The 27,268-nt window shown below is 41.1% G+C and overlaps 2 protein-coding genes across 4 annotated transcripts; both read right to left on the reverse strand.

Annotated features, from left to right (window-relative positions):
- Positions 1–4: 4 nt before the first annotated feature.
- On the reverse strand, positions 5–13,350 carry LOC110990530 (fibroblast growth factor receptor 1-like). 3 transcript variants are annotated; one of them, XM_087142580.1, is made up of 12 exons: positions 12,942–13,347; positions 11,242–11,478; positions 10,212–10,445; positions 8,872–9,013; positions 7,753–7,832; positions 6,716–6,859; positions 5,778–5,900; positions 4,489–4,685; positions 3,959–4,087; positions 3,516–3,627; positions 2,808–2,910; positions 5–1,814 (listed from the first exon to the last, which is right to left on the reverse strand). In XM_087142580.1, the coding sequence occupies exons 1-12, from the start codon at positions 13,000–13,002 to the stop codon at positions 1,697–1,699; spliced, it is 1,680 nt and encodes a 559-aa protein (XP_086998706.1). In that variant the 5' UTR covers positions 13,003–13,347; the 3' UTR covers positions 5–1,696. The 3 variants fall into 3 exon arrangements, 2 of the variants coding, with proteins under 2 accessions (XP_086998706.1, XP_086998707.1); XM_087142581.1 differs by having other exon boundaries at positions 11,242–11,457; positions 12,942–13,345; XR_015426869.1 differs by lacking the exon at positions 3,516–3,627 and having other exon boundaries at positions 12,942–13,350.
- Positions 13,351–13,684: 334 nt separating this feature from the next.
- On the reverse strand, positions 13,685–27,150 carry LOC110990532 (uncharacterized). The gene is made up of 7 exons (XM_087142582.1): positions 26,982–27,150; positions 24,950–25,162; positions 20,174–20,284; positions 18,783–18,819; positions 18,128–18,432; positions 17,060–17,264; positions 13,685–16,517 (listed from the first exon to the last, which is right to left on the reverse strand). Exons 1-7 carry the CDS (start codon positions 27,145–27,147, stop codon positions 16,478–16,480), a joined length of 1,077 nt encoding a protein of 358 aa, XP_086998708.1. The 5' UTR covers positions 27,148–27,150; the 3' UTR covers positions 13,685–16,477.
- Between the last annotated feature and the right edge of the window lie 118 nt (positions 27,151–27,268).

Here is a 27,268-nt window from a genome sequence, read left to right on the forward strand (position 1 = left end):
TGTCTCGAATTTTCTTTCAACTTTATTCAATAATACTAAACAATTTACATTTTCCTACAGGTCAAGAGCCCATCATGTGTCTTTTATGCCGATCTTGATGAAACACCAATTTTCCAGAAAACGTGCCAACTCCGAACAACGACATACAAGCGGATACATTTGCTTCTACTGCATTCAATTTGGTGAAGAGAGCGTCATTACAAGGCAATCAATTACAATTCAAACCGACTAAATCATGAGAGAAGTCAGAAGAACGTCAGTTGCAGTGAATATTATACACTTCAATCAGCCAATCTTGTAAAATTATGCCAAAAAAGGGTGTTGACTACTTTTAAGCGGGCTTTAGGCTTAATACAAAAAGCATACAGACGTGTACCCGCAGATCTCTCAGAATCCAGCTTAATGTCACCTCAGTTCACGGAGCCAAAGAGTTTCCCAATGCAAGAGCCCAAGTCCTTACAACTGCATGTACAATATAGGTCGATTTAGCTGGTTTGAAAAAGTTATAGGAACAGCTGAAAAGTTATTGTTTGCCAATTACCCTCACTCCTAGCCTGGGTGTGCATGCACGTGTGTGTTAAATAGTTGGATACAAAATGCAGTTTCGATATTTTTCTCAACTATATCCAAATTAAGGGTTGCGGTAACTTACCCAACTATTTGCACAAGGGCAATATAATTGGCTGTCGGGAATAGGTGTTCGTGTAAATTTTGTTCAATGCATCTCTGAAGCTGCTGGTTCTCTTTGCATATAAGGCAAAGTTATAGTTTAATTCCGGTTCGGAGAGGGACAAATAAGTGATCAGTTGGAAACGTGAGGGTGGAAATTAAAGCAATACATCAGGGCAATTTTCAAAGTCAGCATGTATCAAAGTCAGTATTGATCAATGTCGATCGTCATCTTCTAATTTAACACACCCTTTTACAGTATTCAAAGGCTGATAGAGCTAAGAAAATTGAGCAAGGGGCTTCAGACCCTGGAGTGCCAACAAGTGTTTACTAGTGGCATAAAGTTTCTTAAGGGTGTGCTTTCCACGAATTGTGTTTGCGCGCTACAAATCCAAGACTGTTCTTTTCACGGAGCAATGTTGTTATCCGTGTCCCGGCTACTCCGTTAATGTTTAGCTTTCGGTAATTTATCACAATAACATATTCAATATTTATGCTTTATTCAGGAATCAACCACATTTTTATGGCAAAACAGAGAACAGTACTGAACCAATGACTCCACTAACCACACACGATGATGCCAAAACTTGATTGATGTTAACCATCTATCAATACCAGGCACTACATCTTATAAATGAAATTCCATTACACATCTTGACATTCGCGGTTAACATTTGAAAGACAAAGTATTGAGGTCATCAAACGGTCATAGGATTTTCAATTTTTCCATGTTAAGCATTCTAGCGTCTAATATCTCTCCATAAAAGGTCAAAACTCCATAGTCCAGCGAGATATGGGCACATAAATACGTAATATCGTCTATTCTACATTTTAACTAGAAAAGTATACATTTTTGATCACTGCTAACAAATGTAAAACTTATCCAGGCTTTAATTATGAAAACTCATTTTTATTGGTAAAACTGAGTCTGAAAATCTTTTCCCCTAAATTGGATTATTTCACCACCTTTGGAGAGTGGCAGCTTCCAACCTCCTATGGATTGAAATGTAACCCACGATTTTTGTTTTCAGTGTGGAGAGTGTTCAGTCTGTCTCGAGAGCATCCCATCGAGTTGCTGAAGGAGATGTTGGAAATCAGGTCGATCCTGAGGCTGTTTTTTCCAACAGCTAAGCATCATGGCGTACCTGGATGAGGAAATTGCACCAATTTTGTCACAAAATGTTAAAGCACATAATGCAATTAATGACAGTTTCTCATATTCCTAAATACCATGTTACAGCATTTTCTCTACCCCTAGAAAACTCGCAATAACCCTTTTCATATGTCTCATCAAACAACATAATGTGGTATGAAGCAGGTCAGTACACTCCTCCTCGTACAGTTTGGGGAACGAATTCTTATTCTGCTCATGGTGATTTTCTTTTTCTTGTGCATAGTCTCAGTGACAAACAAAAATCCCAAGCATCCACTTAGCATCAACTCCTCCAGGCTTTGGAAGCATGGATGCAGATCCCGGGGATAGAGGGACATACCCCCACTTTTTTTATCCTTTTTAACCTCGTTAATCGTTCAGAATACCGCAAACCATATTCCACATTGTTCAATCTGTGTCCGGGCCATGATATACATGGATGTGGCCTAAATTTACGCACAAACCTACAATGGATGCAGTAGCGACAAACAGACACATGTGTATATCAAACGGTCAGCGCGTGCGCGATGTGGTGGCCACAGCAGGTTTGGTCAAAATAGAGATAGAACCCTTTGTTTTCTTATTTTACATTATTTGAAGATCATACTCAGCCTTTGACTCCCTTCTTCCTCGTGTAATCTTTGTAACTTGGGGAGGAAGGTTGATTTCTGAATAATTTTATGTCGAACTTAATTAATAGAATTGCGAACACGAGAAGGGCGTCAGTCAAACTATTAATGATGTGGAAAGAGTGTGACCTGCATCTGGATATTCCTCTTAGCACTAACAACATATTTCAAAGTCCTCATATATTTGATGTAAAGAAGTTTACGGAAGTAGAACCTGGAGAACATTGTGTCTGTCGTAGGCCTATTCATGCCTACCATGTCAGTACCCTCTTCTGTGGATTATTTCGTCAGACATCAAAAAGTACGAACCCTATTTCTCTTTTTTCACTTGATAATGATTTTTTTTTTTCACTTACGTCGTTTGGCCACAGTTCCGGGGCTTGGGCAAGCGATAGCCTGTCGCAATGCGGTCTGCTAAAGGCATACCGCTCATCCCCAGCTCGGCGTAGGGTTTTTTCCCTGTTCGGGAAAAAGGTAAAAAAAAGGTTTTAAAAAGGACCATAAAACCGATCTCTCTCAAGAACACATTGTCAGGTTTTTTCCGATACAATTTGAAGACGGCTTCGATTGTAATACGCGCTCGACGTTACAATCGTTCATTTTCCCCTCTTGAATTAAAAAAACAACAACAACAAAAACCAAGCAAACAAATTCACAGGTTTTAGGTCCGGTCACAAGTCACGTCACAAATCATTTGGTTACAGGGCAAGTCAAGTCAAGTCACAAGTCATTTGGTCTAAACACAAGTTAAGTCACAAGTCTCTTTGTCCAAGTAGCAAGTCAAGCTGCACATTATTTTGTCCAGATGTAATAAGCAAAAAGAACCAGGTGTCAACTTACGGAGATACGAGTTATAAAAATATATGGGGCCGGTTGAGTAGCGTCTGACTTGTGTTGGTAACAAGTCATTTTTTGCAAGTCCAAGTCAAGCTATAAGTCAAAGCTGTTATTTACAAGTCAAGTCACAAAAATAGTGACTCGTGTGCGACTCAAGTCCAAGTCACATGACTCGAGTCAGCAACTCTGCTGTTTAGTTTTTCAGTGTTTTGTTCGACGGTACTCACCCAGTGTCAGGATCTCCCAGAGTACTACCCCAAAAGACCACACGTCACTTGCCGTAGAAAAAATGCCATATTCATATGACTCGGGTGCCAGCCATCGAAACGGTGGGCGAGACTGTTGAAAACAGTTATCTTTTCAGTGAAGCGTGGATATATTTATAATGACTTCATCAACCCCATCTGTCTTCAAAGTTGGCACCCAAAGATCATTCGTAAAGAAGACGACTTCAGAACATTCTTCATTTCCTCCTTATTTGGGGGAGGCGTTGTTGCAACGCACAATTAGTTTTTTAGGACCGTGTTTTCAAGAAAGTGACCAACTCATCTGAGAGAAAGATAACTCAACAACTCAGCAGACATTTAGGGATATAGTTTGGATGCTGAATAGTGAGGCAGCGTTTATATAAAGAAAATGCACGACAGTTTTGTAAGGATGTGCACGCTACCTCTAAGTTCGTTTCACATACGTCTGCGTAGACAGCTGTGACTCCTTTCACCCTTCTGAAGTCGGCCAACTTACACGAGTAGTCATCGCCCACCAGCACTTTACTTGAAGTCAGGTCACAAAGTACATACTTACAAAGACAGAAGACAAGGAGAAGGAATGGAAAGGATTACGGGTTTGAAGAGGCCATAGATTGTGTTGCTTTTATTATTTTTGTTGTCTTTGTTGTTGTTGCTGTTTGCTGTTCTTTGATGTTGTTGTTGTGGTGGTGGTTATTATTATGTAGCTATGCAAATGCCTGCCTACAATGAGGAGTAACATTGGTGACCGCATGATATAGCGCAGTATCTGGCTTTGTGCTCTGTTTTGAGCTGACGAATTAAAACTTAGGATTTTGGAGTGGATAAGCGGGATTATTCAAGTTCTTAGCCAAAATGGCCTCAGGAATAGAGGCCAGTACATCTTCCAAATTTCAATAGGACGTCGTGAAATCAAGAATGTGAAACTTTAGAGCTAGTTATTAATTCTCACCTTTTTTGAGGATAAAAAGGCCATACCATTTGCCACGTCCCTTGCAAATCCGACTAAGGTCCGAGACAGCGGCCCGCTCGATTCAGGCTCGGACCCGGACCTGCAGTAGGCTTTACCGAGCTCCGTGTCTCGGTACTGCAGTAGAACGCTCCTCAAATCCCCCTTAGAACAGTGCTCAACAATGATGTAAACGGGATCTGATGAAAGGTATTCAAATGCAGAAGAGTACAAAAAGGCTACTTCGAAGGCGGTGTACTGGCCTTTACTGGGCACTCCTTTGATTTTCGTGATGGAATATTAGCCACCGGAGATGTTTTAAGAGGAGACAATTTAGACGCTTGCAGGTGTCTGAAATACAGTCAAGCAGCGAGCGGTCCACTATCATTTTGGACATGTGGACATAAGCTCAAGCGTACAGTGGTCTCAAATGGACATATGGGGGATGTCTGTTAATATATATTTTTGAGGGAACAACAAAATGTTTTTGAGGGAACAAACAACACATTTTGTTGAGGGAACAACAATTTTTTTATGGCCCCCTCAACTAATTTTCTGCTGTCGTGTAGTGTTTTCCATACATTGTCCCTTTGACACCACCGTACCAAGGCGACACAAGCGTCTGGTAAAAGTCTAATTCACTTATTGTTTAGTCTCCGATACAGGAGCTTTCTTTCATTTTTGTGCGCCCAAAAGCCGCGTTGGTTGAACATAAATTACTTCCTGCCGTTTTGCTGTTTGTTTTTGATCGGTGCCTTGTTTCACTGTGAACGGCTTGGATGTCATTTCCTAACAAAAATGGAAAGGCCGCTCACCTTGATTTGATTTTGGTAAGGATTATCCAGTATCACATCCACGCCACCAAACTCACATCCGAGCCAGAAATCACATCCAGAAAAGTCAAAAATCACATCGTGAGTTAGACTTTAACAACATAATCCTGAATGTGAGTTCTGATTCACTATGAACATCTAACAAAAGAAGCACGGTGCAACAACAATGGACGCTCATTGTTAGTGCACTGTGTTTCTTTTGTTAGATGTTCGTAGTGATTGTGACTTTGATTTTAGTTTTGATTTTGGATAATCCCTGACAAAGTCACATTTAAGTTCAGTATCTTATCCACCATAAATAGGAATACCTTTCAATTTATGTAGGGAAAACTCCAGGTCGTTCACAGTGTTTGGTTTAGATACTGATGCGCCTCCAAGAAATCTAGAATTTGCCCCAGTAACTGCATGACGCAGACTGTGATTTGGGGGCATATTAGTGACATTAAACGTTTATGTTACCCGTCTCCACACAAAAGCCAAGTAGTCTGATGACATTTGGATGCGAACAAATTTCTTTCATCAGATCCAGCTCTGCGAGAACGTGAAGCCTGCCCCCTGTGTCCTCATCTGTCCTTGCACAACCTGAGAATCGAAGGAAAGCAAAGGTTAGTTACTAGGGCACTCTGTGGCGTAACCTAACAGGAGGCACCGTCTGACTCAAGGCCTCCCTCTCCCACTCAGTAAATAGAGAAGGAAAAACTCTGCTGACGGTAAGTGGCAACTATGACAACAGCCACCGAGTGACCCCGCCCAATAGAAACTTACTCCCCCAGCGGCGTAGCGAAGGCATTTTCTTTGTGTGTATGTGCCAGGGTCAATTTGCCGACTGGTCGATGTACGTCAGTAATTCATGACGTCAATTTCAGTTTCATTTGCCAACTGACCCTATATTTGCCAACTGAAAAGAATTACCGGGGGATGCAACACTCCCACCCAACCCCGCTCGCTACGCCGCTGACTCCCCCCTCCCGTTGAAAACTGTTGAGCCCTCGAAATAGCTCCTTAAGGCCCCTAACACGTCCCTTAATATCGGACTGCTAAGCATAGCGCCATTGAGATGTTTGAGTTCTGAGCGAAGGAAATCGAATTGCCAGAAAGCGAAAGAATCTACGAAAAACTTTGCTTATAGGGAGCCAGGTCAGGAATTTTACACTCAAACGTAGGTGGCATGCTTGCTGCAGCTGATTTCCTACTTTATTTGGGTCAAACACTGTGAAAACTGTGGTGTTATAGCGGTGTTAATTCAACAACCTGGGTGTTAACAGTAGACTGCAACCGATGGGATGTAGTGCGCTGATAATGAACACCAAGGATTTTACAGTGCATCACCGAGCCCGCAAGGTCTTGAGCGCTGTGGACAATAATAGCCTGAATGGTTTTGATGTCATGTGACGCACCTATGACAGTCTTGACGACGACCTTCGTGTCTTTCCCTGCTTCATCGATCCCATGGGCTGTGGCCAAGAACAGCCTCCCGAACACACCTCGTCCCAGCTCCTTCTCCATCATTACGAGATCTCGCGGGAACCCAAGGTCGGTGCCTGTAGAAATCGGAGGAATCATCCATAGATAGTGCCTTTAGGCATTTTGGTCCGTCAGGTGTATGGCAAAGAAATGTAAGCATACCCCATTACCTTATCTTAACGTGCTACCCCAAAAACAGCCTTTTGTGATAGAACAGTTGGTAATTTAACCTAAAGTATTAGAATACAGATATGGTAACTGGTACAGCACCAAATTGGGAATGCGTGTAACTCATACAACGCCAAAACATTTGATACCCTTTTAGATGAGTATGAAAACTGCGCACTCGTGAACTCGTCTTTGAGGGTCCCAGTAGTACCTTCTATATCCTTTAAAGTCACCAGACGTCTGAAACCTTGTATCTTGAAATTTGGTACTCATTTCAGTTTATCTTCTAAAATGGTCCATAAGGAACTTTTATTCCCTTGCCTTCCCTTGGATTCATAACAAGAGTCCTTCTAGGTGTTATTTGGTCCAGGCTCGCTCTGGAAACCACTGGAGTTGGTTAAAATATTGGTCTTGATCTTCGAAGGTAACTTGGGAGCTTAAATCAGGTTACCATTCTTGACTAATGCTCTTTAACACTTCTGTGTCTGTGCTCGTTTACTGATGTCAGCAGTCTTTAATAAGTCCCACCTTCATGTTTAGTTTCCTTTTTGTACAATATGCAAGACAAGGCTGTTCCGTCCCAAGTCTTTTTGATCATTTGGGATGCTGAAATGTGTGCAAAAGAGGCAATGTGCAATGACATCATCCACGGGAATATACAGAGGGCCTGCATTTACAACGAATGCCCTCACTGACTGTTGACCCGGTCACTTTCATTGGCAAAAAGAGAAAACACGGTGGTTTCACAAAAATACGTAGACTTCTTTAGATCGGTTTTCGGCAAGCATAGAGAGTTTGATACCCTGTGTTGTATCACACCAGTTGTTCCCTTCAACCAGTTCTGACTGAGCTTCGAGCCGGTCGTCCGTTCGCCGATGGCTTCTGCGAAATGCAACCAATCAGGACAGACTGCTGACCGTAGTGTCAATCACATAGAATTTGTTTGATGCACGCCGATCCAGATCGCGATCATTGACCCGACATCGATTCACTTACTCCAGAGCTCGTTGGGTATCTTAGATCAAGATCTAGATCCACGTGAAACAAACATGCCTATAGATTCTTGTTAGGTTAGGTCTGGTTTGTGGACCGTTCATAGAGATGGCGTGTTGGGGTTCAGTTCAACGGTGGCCTACCCTCCGATAATTATGACGTGAAACTGGATTGCGACATGGTTCAATTCCAATCTAACTTGATCTTCATATCTTTCATGCAATATGTCCATCCGACTAATCAAATACCAGCGTGCATTATTCTTAAAGTATACAGCTTTACAGAAGGCACTGTCGGCTTGATTGTGCTTTTTTTGCCATCTGATTTGCTTTTCGCCATCCAGAGATATGCCCAAGTAAACACACGTTACTCCTCAGCATGTTTCAGTGTACGGTTGTCTTTGAAATCTAACGGTAAATGTGAAATGCGCGTCTCACTATTTCAGTCAGGTCTAGCGATCAGACAAGAAGGTGGCGCAGCCTCGAGTTCACAAGGGGAGATTCTGGGGTAGGCGGATATAGCCCCACTCTGTGACTTATCACAATCAACCCCCCCCCCGCAGTTTTCAAGTCACTGACTTCATGTACACCCTCGCCGGCAACTCCGCCCTTGCTGACGTTACGACCTCACCTGGGATGGAGGCTGTACTGAGCTTTTGGGAACCACCCCCCACGTGTGACAAGAAATCTCCGCCCATACTCGATTTCAATGCCTTTGTTGACCAAGAATATCTCTAAATTGTCCCAAATAAACAAGATGGAATAAAAAAGCATTAACCTGAACCAAACATGTCTGTTCTGCAAGCCATAGATGCTGCCAATTACTTTATTAGATTTTTAATGGGCAGAGCGTTCACATACATTGGACTGTACCATTTGAATAGGAGACACATTGTATATCAATGTAATTTTTTAACGTAGGTACTCACTCGTCATTATTTCGGCTGGGCTCAATTTTGTGAGTCCGTCTTCTGGCACAGTGCAAGACGAGCAAAGCAGAGACAACCCCAGTAAAGATTAGAATCGTTCCAATCACGATGACAATAACGTCAGCGTCCGGCCCCGTTGAGCCTGACAAGAAAGACCATTCTTGTAATCGACAGTATTCATATTCGGAGGTCTGGAAGAACCCAACCAGGACAGTTTTCCTTTTTGGTTCCTACAACATGACACGACCATAGACTAAGCACGTGCACCTTTCACCGAGGACAACAGACAAGGCATCAAGAAGCGAGAAATATTTCATTTGTTCCTTTTGTTTTCTGTCCTCTGCGGCAAAGCAGAGACTCACACTTTCTCCAAAACTCACGTAGGTTTGAACTTGTTTCACACGACTTTACCTGAATGGGTATCCCTTCATTCAAATAAAGTAACTTTGAATATGCATTCGCATTCATATTTCTCTCCAGGGGCGGCTCTAGGGGGCATAAGGGTGCACGTCCCCCCTGCATCCTTCAAAAAAACAAGATAAATAACTGAAGACTAAAAAGGGAGGAAGAAGAAAAAGAGGGGCCCCGCTGCATGAAATGGCACCACAGAGGGCCTAGAATCCAACCAAATCCTAGAAATCCTTTAAACGGTCCCCTTACCAGACGCCGTAAATGCTTCGTGCTACGCGTGCTTCGGCATTTACTATTGTTACTTTAGATCACCCCCGCCCCTTTAAAAAAACCCTGATTGACGCCCCTTTTCTGAAAATCCCGGATCCTCCCCTGTTCTCTCACTGTAACCTCTCCTCCAGAGTGGAGTACTCATGTTAATCTTCTTTAGTTTTCTTCTTTATTCTGAGACAGAGACCCCTGACCCAAAAATAAACCCTTAACCCTTTTTTATCAGAAAGGAAGAATATTGTGTAGAGCGATGCAATCAGGCGTTAATCGCGGGTTGGGGTACAGCCACACCCCCCCCCCGTGCTCTGAGAGAACAACACCAATGGTAAAAATTTCGGAAATAAGTTTTAAAAATGACTAAAGTAAGCGCACAGTGCCATTGTAAACAATGTATGTCATGTCATAAATCATCATCGTTTCCTCTTCTCTGCAAAAATGAGACAATTTAAAAGCAAACTCCGGCCTGACCCAATCCCTGGAAAAATTCCTGGATTATCAATTCACTCTGTGTTGTTAGGACCTTTATGTTTCAGGTCCACAAAGCTGACATGGTATGCCAAACAGTGCCATGTTGTCACAGGAAAATGTCAAAGTAATGCACTTAAACCTGACACAAAGTTTGCCAACCTGCCATGAGCTAGCGCATCCACTTAGCCTACCTGGGCAAATTGGATAAGGAAGCCTCTGCGCTCCCGTGCCAAGGGTGTTGGTGACATTACAGCCGACGGTGGTGCAGAAATCCGGTTCAAAGTTCAAGGGCTGCCCGCTGGTGTTGAAGGTCCGCAGAACTATGGTGCCGTTCAGGATGATCCGATATGAAAAAGCCAGTGGATTGGCCTGCGCTGAGCAGATGACTTGTCCTGCGTTGTAGACCAGTGTTACTACAGGAGGATCTGTGAGATGGGAAAAATGTCCAAGTGAAGTGTGTTTACAGGTTGAAGTTACAGTGCACACTGCCAACTGAAGTGAATAGTCTAAGCAAGACTGCTAGAGCAAACCTTTTACTATGTGAGGGGCGTTTCACATAACAGATTTCGTTCTTACCATTCAATTTCAAAAACCATTCAGCATACGTTGTTTCGAGATGATCTTCGGTACACTGTGTTTTCAAGCAAACATTTCCCTACATATCCGTAACCAGAAGACCAAGGTATTTTTTTTTCTCTCAGAAGGGAGGCTTCAGGACGGAAACAGTAATTCTAGAAGCCTTAACCAGGGAGGGTCTTCAGTTCATCTGTGATTTCAATGAAATCGATGGTCTCATAAATGATATCGATAAGCCTTCTGCGAGTTAAATTTGAATAAAATCTGATACACTGTGGTATCTGAGTGCACATAAACATAACAATTTTAATTCCCGAAACTAAAGACACCGTTGCCAAACCTCGTGATTTGGGACAAGCTTTTGCATAGCCACCACCATCCCTGGAATGGTTCCTTTGTGCCCTTCTTACTCGTTGAACAATGTGTATTGGTGAAAGGCATCTCTTATGTAACTACCAACAAAGTCTTTAGTATGGAGGCTTCAAATTATGTTCACGTGGACTCAAAGTACCAGATTTTAACACAAATTCAACTTGCAAAAGGATGCACGATGTTGGAAAAGATTCTATCCTCACTTCACGTGTCTTTAGCCTGACTGGCTACATAAACACCTGCTTTCCTAACGGGTACAAATAAATGACTTACACTGTTTGTCTCGCTGCGTGGATTGAGCTGCTGGTCTATCGCGTAGTTGCAGAGTCATCGGCTGCCCATTGTCGCTTGTGGAACTGGGCAGAGGTGCGCAGTCAGTGTCCCGTGCGTGAAGGTTTCCGTCCCGACCCTGATTACCGTTCACTGTAAAGTCATTCACGACAGCACCGTCTTTTCCGATTCGAGCAGTGGTGATCAAAACAAAGCACTCTGTCCAAATGACAGATAAATCTGTTAACCCAATGAGAATAAGCCGGGTTGGCAATCCTCCAATATAATGTTGAAAAAAATCATCTGCTTATTGGCACCTTGTTTGTTGATTGCTGATGTTTACTCTCAGAGACATGGTAAAATGTACATAACCAGGAAGTTTTATGTGACATTGTCACTGTCATTGTCATTGTCACATAAAACTTCCTGATTGTTTTCTTTATTTTAGCAGACAGTAACCGTGCATTATCTCAATTCAATAAAAGGGATACATAGCATTTTGCAATGAAACTCTTCATATGCTAATGAGTGTCTTTCTGCGCATGACAGGTTTCGAAATGACTCAGTGTTTTATGGCAGAGTTCTGGGGGCAGAATTCGGGGAGACGTTTTGATTTTTGTTTTCAAATTTAAATCACTAAGAATTTATAAACGGCGCGTGTCCCTTCCCCTGGGAGATTCCTTTTGCGTGGGGCAGTGTATTGTTAGGATAATATTCCACGTGGACTCAAAAAATATATAACCAACGTGCTTCCATACAGTAAATGCGGAGATGTGTGTATTAATGCACCATGCACGGTGTTGATAAGCAGATTCCTTCACAGGTCACAGTTATTTTTCACTTCTTGTTCTATTTGGCACAGCAGCAAGGGTTGAAAAATAACTGGGTGTAAAGTTCAATGTACATGTAGGATGGCTTTGTGTGATGACGCTTTTTTATTATTGCTCTGCTGGAAAGAGACAATCATACATTGTACGACATCTGCAGGTCATTACACATAAACATCAGGTAAATTTATTTTATCTTATTTGAGATTGGGCATCGCTCTGACTAGACCTAAGTCGGCTTGTCAATGCCAACAAATGCAATACGACACAGATATCCCTCCTAAAAATTGCAGCTAAATTTACATTGTGGTGACCTTTGGTACAAATGGTTCAAACCGATTTGCTCGTGCAAATTTCATATATCGTCATACTTTGTACACTTATGTTTATAATTTGACAGTTTTCACTTTCCGTGTGTTTAAAACTTTCACTCATTGGCGTTCATTCTTGCACTTCAAAATTTTACTTTTGTGGAGGCCAATGCAATTACTATCCACGGTTTTTACCTGTCTCTTATAACATTTACTACTTGCATTACGATGTCTGTACATTGTAGTGTTCGTCTGTACATAAACATGTTATCTTAATAGAAATGAGCAGAGGATATCAATCAAAAGCCAAGCGTGCGCTCATGATCTGTGTAGCCACGTACATTGACAATGCCTGGATAAAGGAGATTAACTTCAAGGCTTTTGTTAGCAAAACCGGAGTGAAATTTCCTAGAAGGGCGTGGAGGCACATATTTTACAAAAAGGTACCAAAAAGAATGTGGCTTGTGCAATCGTTGTGTGAAAGTTTTGCCATGGTATGCTTTATCAATTTTTCATTTTGTGACTCTAAGCGTTCACAGATAAAATGTAAAGGCGACTAGCCTACCTGCTCCCGCGCACACAAACCACAGCAAGCAGCAAATTTGAAGTTCTGCGCCAACTCCCATGATCGATTCAGTCCCTGCGGATAACCTGCGTCAAATTCAGCCGGTGTGGCTCGCAGCTAGGCTCATAGGATTTCTCGTTGGAAGTTCCAGTTAATGGCGGCACGTGAATGAACTCTAACAGGGGATATGCTGCGTATTGCTCAGATATGCACGTACTCGAATTATATCCGCTCAAAACATCCTGATACGTCATAATTGCTTTGTGGCACGTAGGCAAGGATCCGTATATCCGTGAGGAGAAATAATCGTGCACTTTGAACCGACGCTTTTGGGGAACACAAGTAACACGACTAGAGTCATATAAATTCAGCGGTATAGACCTTTTTCACCCGCGTGACTGGATTGCTCTAAATGTAAACAATACCACCACATTTGGACTGCCTTGGCCACGGTGATCGCACATTTTCCTACTGGCAGCTTCAACCACGTGCAAGGGCACGTGCAAACGCTGCATGCTTGACTGGTTTATAATGAATAAGTAGATTACCAAGGCAACACTATCCACTCAATCGAGATTCAGATCCGCATGAAACAAATAGGGCCACTCGGTGAGCTGGAACTGGCATCTAAATGGGACTAAATACATAGCTAAGTTTCAAAGAGTTTACGATCACTCTCCATATTTTATCATCCAACAGTTTCAGAGATGTATTACCTTTCCCCTTATTACTTCTATGCTGCTTCATAGAGTTGTGCATATCTCTCAGCAGACTTACACCCGTGCGTTGTCCCAATGTAGGTATTCATTATGGTCGCTGTCAACATTTAACGCTGGTTTCTATACAGGGTCTGCCTAAATACAGCTATAAAGTATATTATTATGTCCAAGGGGATGGAGCAAGGCTCTGTCTGTGGGGGGGATCAGAGTACACATCGACATCAATAATTGCAAACCATCATCAGTGGGGACAGGTGAATCCCGAGGTGTCTTCAAGTAAATTGGTGATTTCTATTCCGTTTCCCTTCTTTTTCGTGTCATTCCACTTTTACTTTTCACCATTTGTTGCTAATCGTTGTTTAATAAGCCGCATCCTCTTGCCTTAGTGATCTCCGGTCACCACTTTCTTATTTTAATTACCACTTAATAACACAAATATCATACGACTGGAGAAAATAAGCCATGCACGACTTATCATTTTGTACATTCAACTTATATTCATCAACTCAAAAGCCAAGATTCTTTAAACAGGAAACAGGAGTGGCGTACATGGGGGGGAGGCAGCGGACGCTCGTGCCCTCCAGGTGCCCCTCCCCGATTTGAAATCTCATTTTCTAGTGGTGTCCCCTTGAAAAAAAAAGGTGTGCACCACGGGTGCCCCCGGGCCCAGGCATTTAGCCCTAGCCACGCCACGGGTTAGGCTTATGCCGTACATCCCTTTATCATAAGGGTGCCATTTTATTCTTGCCCTTGTACACCAAATGACAAAAGTAATATAACTTCACATATTGATTCAAGGAACCAGACTAGTTTTCTCTTTCAGTCTCAGTTTGGTTACATTACTTTCAATAGTTAAAGAAAGATGGCTACCCTATAGTAAAGCGTTGTTGTAATTTTGGAGAGTTAGGGCCTATTGCTCTGTGAAATGTACCAAATAATTCTGGTGTCAATATGCCATTTAACAATTCCAAATAGTGTACAATGTCCCAGCACCTCCTTAGCAACTTGATTAGTTAGGGTTGGTTCCACGAAACTCTCATGAAAACAAGAACCAGTTGGAAAAGTCAAGGCTGCACCGTTTGACCCTTTTGCAAGGGATTCATTTTCCATTGTTATAACTACTTTGTTGACGAGAACATGAAAAACTTTGAGGCATTCTGTACAGTTTCACCGGTGACCATACCAATTATTGGAATGATGTCCAGTATTGAACAAACTGTGTTGACTTTCTTTGCAAGGAGATTAGCAAATGAATTACTTAGCCAGTTACCAAATGATCATTTTGAACAAATGATCGTGCAACTTTCCTGTAGTGCACAATGAGTTTGCAATCCCGAAATTTAATTGATCGTTATGTATGTGAATTGTGTATGTGCAAATTTCACGCTTAGCCTTATACTCAAGTTAAGTAGCGGCATTGTGTAACCCTAAATCCATGTCAGATTTGGAATACATGTATCTCCATTTTCTCCTAAGTTTCTGCTTTTTAGATTCGCACAAATGTTAAACCCAAAGCATGTGAGCTAAAACAAAGTCTTTTCATGTGAAGCACTAGCGATGCCCAACGACACACGGTAGTCGTAAGCTTACGCGTTAACAAGTAAACGATCAATCCTGATTGCAGATGCTCGCCATCCTCAAATCACCTTGAAAGGAATCGAATTTGGATTGACTCCTGTTTCCTTAATTCGTTTGATGTCGAAAGCAGTTTACTAACATTAATATATGAGCTATAACAGCGAAATCATCTGCAATTATGAACCTTAAATTTAAAACAGACAGCGAACAACGTGGATTCTCCTACTGGCTATAATATGGTATTGTTATATCCTATAATATTTATCCTATTTTTTAACATGGCATGTTTCAAGGCGACAGGGAAAGAATTATTTTGTGATTAGATTTAATTTGTATATACATGTATGTGATATGGAATATAAGTAATATCAGTGAATTAGGCTTGCTACCAATAGTAGAAGGTTATTAACATATCTATGTGTTCTCTACAGCACAAAAACACAATAATCCACTTGACTGCACACAAAAAGGTTCAAAAATCTATAATAATATTCTCTTATCAGCTAGTAGTTGAAGGTAACCAATTTTTCAAAGCTGCACTTTTTCTGTAACGTTGTACACTTCTGCATGCTTTGTTAATACTTTGTATACGAGTCGCTGTTTTCTTGATGTCTTTTAGAGAAGATACTCTTCAGATTGTAGCTTTAGTGTTCCAATGGCTACTCCTTGGCTCATTGCCAAGTGCTTATCTAACTTACAATTTCCGACTGAAATGAAATTTAGATCAAACGATCACACACTCCACCATTTCCTTTGAGTAAAACAATACAATATAACGTTGTTCTGTCTATAATGACACAACTTGCTTATAAATATGGAAACTATATCAGAATCAAAGCAGTAAGCACTAATACCTTCGGAAATGCCAGCTGCAATGGCAGACAATAATTATTCTAAATGACAAGGTGTGTGCATTTTCAAAGGCTGTGGCAAAAAAAACTGCATTACACAGACCATCAAGTATATACGAGATAAGCAAGAGCACATTTATATGTATATAGGATCAGTGAGCTCCCCAAATTACCACTTTAGATCGTCAGTTGTGATGTAGTTGTACTTTGTGTTACCTTTGTTTAATTTAAAGGTTCACACACAACTCCCGAATCACAGGAGTTTACTATGATCTATCTTTGAAAGTAAAAAGAAAAACTCCCGGACAAGAGCAATGGCTGTTGATTGCTTTTTGTCATGGGGATCTCCTCTTCTCTGTCGCCGCTTGGGACGAACTTGCTTGGGCCTTTAGGGCCGGATCCATATGGCGCGAACATTGTCCGAGTCCCTGGAGTAAAAAAGGAAGACAATACGGGCATTTCACAATAGTGCGCCTACAAACGTTTACGGCGCCAATCACAACGCCCAAAACCTGTCGACCAAATGCGCGTTAGTAAAGGGTCGACAGATTTCTTGCGTTGTGAGTGGCAAACGAGTTGCTAACTCTTGGAGGCGTACTTTTGTGAATCACCCATATTGGGTTGACTTTGAATTTGAAGAATAATGCTGTCGGTGTCCCGACGTACGAAATGTTTTATCAAGTTCCCACAACTGGAGTCAAAAGAACGACTGCACTGAACATTAAAGGGCACAGTTTCGCCCTTTCAAGAAGGTGTTGTGTTAACCATTTCAAGACAAAAACTCTAATGTTTTTATCCTTTCTGTGACTTTATGGCTAACTGTGAGCTGCAACTTTTGAGAGCATGTTCAAAATAGCCAAACACTATCTCCTCCGAGTGATGTATCTTTTCTCACACAACGTACGTACGTATGTGCTGTACGGATGGAAACTTCTGTCTAACACGAAAATTTATCATAAAGGGGACATACCAGAGCGACGTGATGCTGTTGTTCTGGTCAATCTTGTATGGTTTACAGTGTGTGTGAACGAACTCGCCGGTGTGTTCACTTACACCACCGAAACGGAAAGACACCGTCTCCCCGACAAATTTGTTTGGATTTGCGGAACACCCATCGTACATGCTGGTCCACTGCCCATTCGTTGAGAGAGTGCCTTCAATCTTTGCATAGCCACCTTTAAATCGAAACAACGCGACCGTGATGTTAAAGTCACGCCTACACAGTAGGCTTGAGCAATACCCGCGTTTCACAATAGTGCGCCTCTTAGAGTTTGCAACGCCTTGGCCAATCAAAATGCACGAAATTTGTCGACCCAATGCGCGTTTGGAAAGGGTTGACAAATTTTGCGCGTTATGATTGGCCAACACGTTGCAAACTGTTAGAGGCACACTTTTATGAATCGCCCGTATTTATTTGTTATGAATGCAATCAGCAACGGTTAACCTTAATTCACTCACAATAAAGAAAGATCTGCATATGTGGCTTCAGTTTTGGAAGACTTAATCGGATTTCTTATTTTGAAATGCTGACACGCATGGGCGTCGCAAGGAGGGGTGGGGGATAACCCCGGCCAACATCTTTGATCAAAATTGATTGCAAAGGGGGGAAAAGGACCAAAACGAGTGAAATTATGAGAAAAAGAAGTGAAAACAAATCAAACAATCTGCTTGAAAAAGGGTATTCATGCACGTCCATGGTGACATGCATGGTTAATTGGGTCATGCACATCACAGGAGCGAATCCAAAACCAACTTTTAGAACCCACAGTACAATGATGGAAACTACGGAAACAGTCTGTTGGGGTCCTTTGTTCCCAATATTTCAGCCGTATTGGCTTGCTACTTGCTACAGGGTTTCGTACGATGTGAACAGGCAAGAGCATGCACACGGAGAGAACTTACTGGTCTATGTACAACAAAGATCTTGAAAAACAAACTGCTTGGCAATTTTCATCATCTTTTGGTCTTGTTTCCTCCACATAACAAAGTGCTTCCTCATTGTGCCACAAAGGAGGTCACGTTTTGGATACCAACTTACCCTGATAATCTGTCGACCATGCTACCCCTGTCGGGGTTTTGCAGTTGGCCAAATCGGCAATGACGTCACTGTTGGGTATCTGAAGAGAATTCGAGACATGGGAATTGCCAGAAGTACTCTCAGAGTACAAGGCGAAGTCCCAGGAACCGTTGGTGAGGACCCACGACATCTCTGTGTCGATCGTCGTCTCATTGTCGCTAACTGCAAACCCGGTGAGATTGTGTATCCCCAGACACCCGATCATTTCCCCGGTCCAGTTGAAGTCGTATTTGAAGCAGGTGCGGGGGCCAGATTTGAAGTAAAACCTAAAGAAGAAATCAATCCACTATTTTATGTGATATCCAAAGTGATATCCGTTTGGATATCACTTTGGATATCATTCCTGGAATTGGTTCACATTTTGAGTTCACTGCTTTGAGAAAAATCAAGTCGACGATATTCCAAACTCACTAAAATGTCACAAAAACGTACAAAAATAATGCTAAGCCTAAAAGTATCATACGTATCACATGGAATTCATCATTACCTAGAAATGCCCAAAGGTGTATGTTTTCATCGATCACTGTCGGTTTATTTCCATATAGATTTCAATACAAAGGAGTAAGAAATCACTTCTCCGTGAACCCTATAGTACACATGTATAAAGAATGCATACCTCATCCATCCGCCTCCGTTGGAGGTCTGATCACAGTCTAAGGAAAAAGAAGCAAAGTAGAAAGTTTCAACAAGATTGTAAATTTTGGTTTGTCGCATCGAGTGGTCGGATCTCCGTAACGAGGGTATCACGCATGGGCAATGTCGCATATACACCTCAATCATTGAGCAGCCATCTTGCTTTACTTCCATTCAAATCAAGGTGACCAAATCAAACTGAGACGAAATATATAGTCTGTTGCCTTTAACCCATATGTGAAGTTGTATTTCTATTACGAATGGGTTTACCGGGAACAAGACAAACATGGCAGCATCATGATAAAGTAGTATGCAGACTTTAGACCACACAGCATAGAGTAATCCGTTAAACGCCATAACCGCGGTGACTCCGTACTCGCGCATTCTTCAGCTTGACGCACGCATGTAATTCGACCACCAGAATTACTATACTGGCCACTACTTTGGTGGCAAAACGCTTGTGAATAGATGGTACGCGCGTTACACATGTCTGTTCGACGAATACGGTGTCGTGAACATGCACGCTCTCGTCAAGCTGAGGAATGCGCGTGTGAGTTTAGGGCCACTACAGTAATGGCGTCAAATCGGATTACTGGCAGCTTTCCATACGCACATCAACACTTGTGCCAAGTGTTTTATATAAGTAATGTGAACGTATTTGTAAAACATGACAGACTTGGAATGAATGTTTCATCATCATATCCGTCTAAAGGCACCTTTCCATACATAAGTCAACACTTGCGTCAAACGTTGCGTAACCGTCCAAATCGTTCCCGGAGCGATTTCGACGACCAAACGCAATGCACACGTGTGTTATATTAATGGAGTCGATCGACTTTTGTGTCTGTGAAAGTGGAACGCATGAAAGCATCGTGTACTCAACCAAGAAACGTGCAGCTGACATTTCGGGCGCAACTGGGATGCACATTAGTTTTATTTTCCAGAAAAAAAAAGAAACAAAACAAATTGCGACTTAGTGTGTGTTCACTTCGAGATTTTAAGGGAGCCTGGGACACGTTTAAAGTAGCAAAGTGGGATTTGAGCCAAAGTAATCATTGGGAACAGTTAACTACGCTGCCCTCGATGAAGCTATTGTGGAACTCGTACCTAAAGATGGCGGAAACCATACATATCACCCTCAATTGTAGTTGAATGTATATACACATGAGGTATACGATAAACAAATATGACACGGTTGATTGAATTTGAATGGCTAATGTTAAAACCCTTCGTTATTGCCAGTTGACAAAGTAGTTCCCAAACTACTTTGCAAATGTATGATATCAAGCGGGCCATCCACTCTCAAACCATGTCACATCTGCATACTATTTTATTACTGATCAGCACCAGAGAACAACTCCAGCGCATACTTACATACTTCAAGCGGCTCTTCAATAGGACTTCCACACAGGGGACTGATCTTGTAGAATCCGTCACCGTACGAACGACCTAACTCCATGTAGGAACGACATGAGACCGGTAGATCTACAAAAAATAATTTGCATCAATAGGGAATATCTCGCATGAACAGTATCTCAAGGAGTCTGGCAAGTCCTTGCCTTAACCCTTCTGTATTCTGAACGCGGAAACAGCGTTCTTTATGGTTTGTGGCACCTTTACAATTTTAGGTTTCACAAACAACATAAAATGGCTGCCATCCTTGTTTTAAATGTAGCTGTTTATTTCAGTCTTTTCTATAAAGGACACAGCTTTCACTGGGCTGAAAATTTCCAGAATTGTGGTGAAAGCCTGTCTTCAGAAGTTTTATCGCGACCAATGTGTCCTATTTAAAATGGCAAGTTTTCAAGATTTTTGGTATTCTGCATTTAGGTGAAATCGTTCATTTGATGATAACTACAACCTTTTACGTTTCGCAGAATTTTTAATGGAACTCTTTTGCGCCATTGTTTTCTTATATGAAAGTGGTCATGGCGGCGATTGAGAACATACTTGAAAGTTATCGTTAAAAAGTATTTTTCGCAGAGCATCAAGGAAAAGTGGTGGCACCCGTGCCTACGTTTTGGATTATTGTTTTATTGAAGTAACATGCAATGTGCAAAGTTATTTTTATGAGATTCTGAAAAAGGTAATGATGGATACGTCTTTTTCAATAATTAAATCTAATCTGGGTTTGTATGACACTGCAACTGAACCATGCAGAGCAGTATTCAATCGAAGAATATGCAAAGTGTCTACTGCCACATTGAAGATTGGCTTTAAAGGTCGGTTCATAGGCTACTGCAGGCGAATGTGAAATGTGAATTTGACGTCACAAAAGATCTGCAGGGAAATTTCGCTCGATTTGAAACATGTTTTAACTTTTGCGAATTCCGAGCGCGAATATCTGATTGATCTGCCCTCACAAATTCGTGTTTATGTTCGCTTTCAAGTGAAGTATGAACCAGCCTTTTACTCTTCAACCCAGTTCGTAGTGATCCAAACTGCAGTGTCCACTGCGCCTCTGTAACGAAGAAAATGAGCCATTTCGGTGTTCCAACAGCGCATGCCCAGTCAAGCTACTCGGGAACAGTCTAATCCAATCGGCGGAGCCACACGCTGACTCACGCGTGCGCTTTGTTCCCGAAGGCCCTTTGGTTTTTTGATACCGAACTGTTTTATTACAGTGAACGCATGCAAGCATGGGTCCATATCAGTTTTGAAATAAGGCATATTATGCTGTCAAGTCTATTGCAGGAACCAATCAGACTCGTATAGTATCAGGTATCAATCAGGGTAGTATACGTGGAATGTTGTGACCTGTTTTTGCTAACCCTACAGCAATGGATAGTAAAACTATGGCTGGCCGTCAGTAAAAACCTAAATTATAATTTAAAAAAATCTCGTGAAAAAAAGTAAATATTAATTATTCTGCATGTTTCTAAACATTGAGTGAAAATGCCTCTTTTTAACACTAACTGGGCAAAAGGAATTTCGAACGTTTTTTTCCTTGAAGAAGACGGATTGAAAATCTGTTTAAAATAATAATTATCAACGGGAATGAAAATAAACAAGACCTACAGTATTCAAATCATGGACATCATTAAAACTAACCCTTTACGTCACTTTAGCCCTGGTTGTGTGCTCAAGTCTCGCAAGGTGAAGCGATTATGTAAATCAAGGAACTGTTTTAATATGTTACCGGCACGCTGCACTGAGTGGCAGGTTGTTTCAAAAGCTTCGTTTGTTAACAACGATGGGTCGTGAGCTCAGATCATCACCACCTAGGAGGTATTTAGTGGAGCTGCTTTGGTGAGAAATGTAGTTCACTGGTCCACAAACTTTTCAATACCTTGTAAATGAAAGAAGGTCTCAACTCAAACAAAATCCTTTTTGAACTCCAAAGAAAATAAAAGAATATTTTTGATGGAGTTAAAGGAAATTTATTAACTTTGTTAGAAGAAAATGGTGGAGCCGGGTGTATTCCACTATTAAATTCATGGTATTGCTACCAGCAAAACGAACACTCCCCACCAATACCGTTCCTTTCAACCGATGAGGGGGTCTGCTCAAGGGAGCTAAATTAGACCCCTCCGCTATGTGTGCGCCATTCACGAGTTTTTCTGCACTGGCTCCGCGAGTTGCAACGATATAGAAACTTGCCTTTGGTTTCATCTGCACTCAAGGACACCAACGCACATCTGTACACCCATCCCTCCGTGAAGGGCACAAGCACAAACCAATTGCACCCGTGTCGAAACTGAAAAACCCTATTCATATACATGTACAATGGATGCCATATTCGAGGACAAGAGAGCAGTTACTTAATATTGCTCGTTAGAGGTAAGAATTGAGACGTTATTCAATCATTTACGGTCTGAGGAGTTCGTCCAAAGGAAAACTTTAGTGAACGTGGAGTGGCTGTGTAACTAATTAAAAGTTTTGAGCCATTTTCCGGAATTTAATGTCAGGCAGAATCAGTTCCAGATAATTGACTTTTCTTCGATTTAATTAAGAGTGCAATAAAGCCCACGTATCTGGAAGAGTTTTCAGGATACTGCAGAAGCACTGTGCAGAGGCAACAATTCGAGTGTATACGGAGGGGGGATTTCACTGATGGCATTAAATAAATGATACCTAAAATGCTCCCTAGGGATTAGCACTTGGGTAAACAAAAGGACTAAATTACTCAAATTGATTGGTTGTATTAAAAACGGCGGCCTCCTCTAAGAACCAAACTCCTTGTCCCATGGGACAACAGGTATGAAATACAACCTTGCCGTGCACGGCACGGGATGATTACGGTGTACAACGAACTGAGTAATAGACACCAACAGGTGTTCCCACTTGACGCGATTATGTACATCACTCATATCCCCTGAAACATTACTTCCATTTCGTCACCCAAAAACAAAATAAATTCCAATTCAACTTTAATAATCCAACAGTGTATTTCCCTTTAAGGTGCAGTATATTTCAGATATTCCGTACTGTAATATTACTAACTTAAGTTAATGTTGTTTAATTTTGATTTCTCATTTGTTCTTTCGTTTTGTTTGTTTTATATGTCTGTTAGAGATCTATTATGTATTAAAAGTTAGAGTGGTTCCCAAACACCTCTAACAAGTGACAATATAGTATTCACAGAACTCAGAAGTGGCAATTAGTTGATAATTACATTCGATGACAGTTATTTAATGAAAGTCCATTGTGGTGTGAATTAATATATTAATGACATTTCTTATTTATCCAAGGTTGCTTTTCTGTCGAATAAAGCTATATGTCGGATGCGAAATGGCTTGAATACAAAGTTTCAATTTTGTACATGTACTGACTGAATGAACTGAGTGTGTGGTTATTGCTGGAAGTAAGCTGACATTTCAAACGACGTATACAGCTTTTGTCTCATTGCAGATAGCGGTGTCATCGAATCTTCATTGGGCGACATTTTCCTAACCAGTGTTTCACATGCGAAGGAATAAATTATTACACATCAAGGTAAAGAACAATATTTAAAAAAAAAAATAAAAAATAAAATTAAAAAAATATTAAAAAATAACTCGTGTCGTGATGCCCATGACAACCAAATGAGTCAATCATTCTAAATTTTAGTTCAATGCTTTGTTCTTCCCTTCTTTGTCGTTGCCTACCATTTTAAAAACTGCGAAAACAGGTCTGTCTTTGGCATTATCAAATTAACGGAGACTGTGGTAATGAACATCTCTGAAGAGGCTATATCCAACGTCTTCAGCTTCATCTCATTACAGAAAAAAGCGCTGCACAATTGGTTTTACATAATCGACGATGGCAATGTAAGTCAGGTGGTACACTGGCTTGAGTACATTAAGTAATGCTGTACTTATAAAAGTAATGCTGTACTCAGTAATGCTCTGCTCAGTAGCACTGTACTCAGTAAGTAATGCTGTACTCAGTAATGCTCCACTCAGTAACACTGTACTCAGTAAGTAATGCTGTACTCAGTAATGCTCCACTCAGTAACACTGTACTCAGTAAGTAATGCTGTACTCAGTAAGTAATGCTGTACTCAGTAAGTAATGCTGTACTCAGTAATGCTCCACTCAGTAACACTGTACTCAGTAAGTAATGCTGTACTCAGTAATGCTCCACTCAGTAACACTGTACTCAGTAAGTAATGCTGTACTCAGTAAGTAATGTTGTACTCAGTAAGTAATGCTGAACCTATAGTAATACGAACACGGTGTAGCCAACTGTCTACAGTGGTTTTAACATCGAAGCATCATGTTTACTAAATTATTTTATGTACAGGTAATTAGACAGGAAATGCGCAGAATGGTGTGATTTTCAAAAGATATCACACTCAGGGCCCGGTTTTCGTTCCTGAAGGTTTCAAGGAATTTTTTTTACATAGAGCTACCCCATGTGATTCTTGCCGTTGGTGAAGTAACATATCTCCTTTTTGCTCTTATACGTGCACGCAAGATAAGATCCCTTGGTCTTGGGCCTACATTGGTTATGACTTTCAGAGGTTCATCCAATCACTAGACGTGCCCCCCCCCCCCGAAAGGAAATGGCAGAGAGCGGGGAGTATGATCCCCACCAGCTTTTCAATAAAATTGCAAGAAATGCAAAAGATTCATCGCTGATGTTTGCGTCTCTTTTGTGTTGATATCTTTGAAATTGATAAGCGGGTGCTATAAGATTCACGTTTTCCATATGACACGACACACGTACCTGTACAGTTGAACCATTTTCGAATCTCTACTGGATTACTGCTCTGTAGAAAAGTGTCAAAGTAGACAACCTCAAACGGCCTATGGGGAGCTAGGGTATTCATGCCTCCAATATGGACCTCCGTGCACCTGCAGGGGTCCAGGACTGGGATTACCCAACGGTATCTGCCGTGAGATGCCGGGTCCGGCTCCTGACCGATGATGCAATGCATTGCTGTTCACAAAGAATAACATTTCGTGTACTTGACTTGTCTAATGAAAATCGACAAGGACCCTGAAATGCTGATTAATTTTTGTCCGAAAATCCGCATTGTTGCCTTGAAAAGACATTTAAAAAATTTAGAATCATTATTGGAAAAGTGCATCAATCAATTTAGTTTAAAGAAATTGAGGAATCAGCAATTGTTCTTCTAGTTTCTTCCATAATTTCACCTGACTTGGGCGGAGTTAAGTCTTCTCCGACAGACGTTTAAAAACATTTTAACAGAAAAAACAGAAGATTTTGGAACCTGATTATAAAAAATGTAAAGATGCAGTTGCTTTTCCAGAATTTAAAAAGAAAATTATATTTCTCTAATAAACCAAATAAAACACTAAAAACTACATTACAAAATGATATTGTAAAGAATTTTGTTTCACTTAAATTTTGGATATCTAAGACCAACCTATTTCTATCATATTTACATGTACACGTATATGAAAGCTACGCCGTTTTTGTGCTTACTCGTATAAAACTTTACAAGTCATACTGGAGTCTAACCAAGTTTTATTTGATGGCATGTTATTGCTCTTTAATGTTCTTAATTTGGTACCAATTATTGGGTCACAGCACATTTCAGTCCCTTTTTCCCACAGTTAAACTATATTTCCCAATTGCTTTTAAAAAGCAGAGTTTTTGTGTGTGTTCACGGCAACAGTGATTTCGGCAAAATTGGTATAAACAAAATCGGATAAGGCAATTTTCTTCTCCTCGCTTTAAACCACATTGTATTTAGTGCGTTGGATGTATGTTAGTGATCAATTACACTATGCTATAGACCATAAAGGTGGGCCTGGACTTGGGTGATTTACACATTGACCAAAAACTGGGGTTTCATCAAAATTTAACAAAGGATCGATAACCGAAGACAGGAGAAAAGCTTTTATTTCTTTGCGGATCTTTCCTTTGTAGGAAGGCCACACATTAAAGATGAATCTTTGGTTTTCTCTTGGTACATCGGTTCTTGATATTTTCCATTTTTTTCTTTTTTTTATTTGCATCTGATATTGAGGTTGATTCCAAGAAACAGCCTCATTTTCTTCACTCCAAGAGATTGAAAAATCACACAAGCTTCCCTTGGAAAGACTATTTTAAGCCTTTTTTCAGTCTTAATTCAGAGTGATTTTCACTCTAAAATGTCTTGACCCTAATTTCACTCTTTCCGATATAGAGAAATATTTACCCTAAAAGAGCCGGCTTATTTAAGACAAATTTTGCACCCTAAGAACTTGGCTGTCACATACCCCAATTTTTTAAACTGAACACGTATGTAAGAAACTCTTTAATGGTGCAGCTGTTAATTGTCAACGCAATTTAACACATTTGATATGGTGTACTGGTCATTTGAGGTTAACGGCCACTTTCGTGCTAGCTGACTTGTATGCATGCTAGGCGTATATGGATGGCTCGAATTTCACAAGAGTGGTGACCGTCAAGAGTCACTGCGAAAGTCCAAAAGACTAAGCAGAAAGCAGAAAGTGTTGAGGGGGAAAGGGTTTTCTTCCCCTGCTCTTTTGTGGTTAAAGTCCAGTGCTGGTGCTATGCATGAAGGAATTTGGTACCGCCCAGGCTACCGAGGTTGTCAGATAAATATATTCTGTACACAGCAATAAATGATTAAGATGAGAAACAACATATAGAGACACTTTATTTTGAATCAATAATGGGTCCTTCATCATATCAATTTACACATGTGAAACAAATGGTTTAATTAAATCGGTTTTGTCCAGCGTAGTTTGCAGAATGAAGGGATATCAGAGACGTCAGATCTTACCTTTGATTTGATAAGCTAGCGCTAAGATGACTACCAATTGCAGCCATTCGGGCATCGTGGATCGCACTGTCGTTGTTGGGTCGCTGCAGCGAATGCTCCGTGCTGTCCACGCCGACAAACCTATCACACCTGTGGGCGCGACACTACCAGAGTCCCAGCAAATCATACCACCGGGCGACCGTCATCCGCAGTCTCCATGGTAACTTGTCTTCATTGTTGTCAAAGCAAGTTGTGCATTTGATGTTTCCATGGGAAAACAAATGGGTATTTTCATTGTAATATGTCCA

The sequence above is a fragment of the Acanthaster planci genome, linkage group LG10 (genome assembly GCF_054643075.1).
Source record: "Acanthaster planci isolate LZ-2023a linkage group LG10, COTS_SCS, whole genome shotgun sequence".
Lineage (NCBI taxonomy): Eukaryota > Metazoa > Echinodermata > Asteroidea > Valvatida > Acanthasteridae > Acanthaster > Acanthaster planci.

Bases quoted from the DNA above. Each gene is read 5' to 3' on its own strand.
- LOC110990530 (XM_087142580.1), bottom strand. From the start codon at position 13,002: ATGGGAGTTGGCGCAGAACTTCAAATTTGCTGCTTGCTGTGGTTTGTG. The intron at 11,479-12,941 runs GTAGGCTAGTCG...TTGGGTTAACAG, and splicing joins GTTTGTGTGCGCGGGAGCAG to ATTTATCTGTCATTTGGACA. The intron at 7,833-8,871 runs GTGAGTACCTAC...TGCATTTCGCAG, and splicing joins CCCAGCCGAAATAATGACGA to AAGCCATCGGCGAACGGACG.
- LOC110990532 (XM_087142582.1), bottom strand. From the start codon at position 27,147: ATGATTTGCTGGGACTCTGGTAGTGTCGCGCCCACAGGTGTGATAGGT. The intron at 18,820-20,173 runs GTAAGTATGCGC...CTTTTTCCTTAG, and splicing joins TGAAGAGCCGCTTGAAGTAT to ACTGTGATCAGACCTCCAAC. The intron at 17,265-18,127 runs GTAAGTTGGTAT...TTCGATTTAAAG, and splicing joins ATGGTCGACAGATTATCAGG to GTGGCTATGCAAAGATTGAA.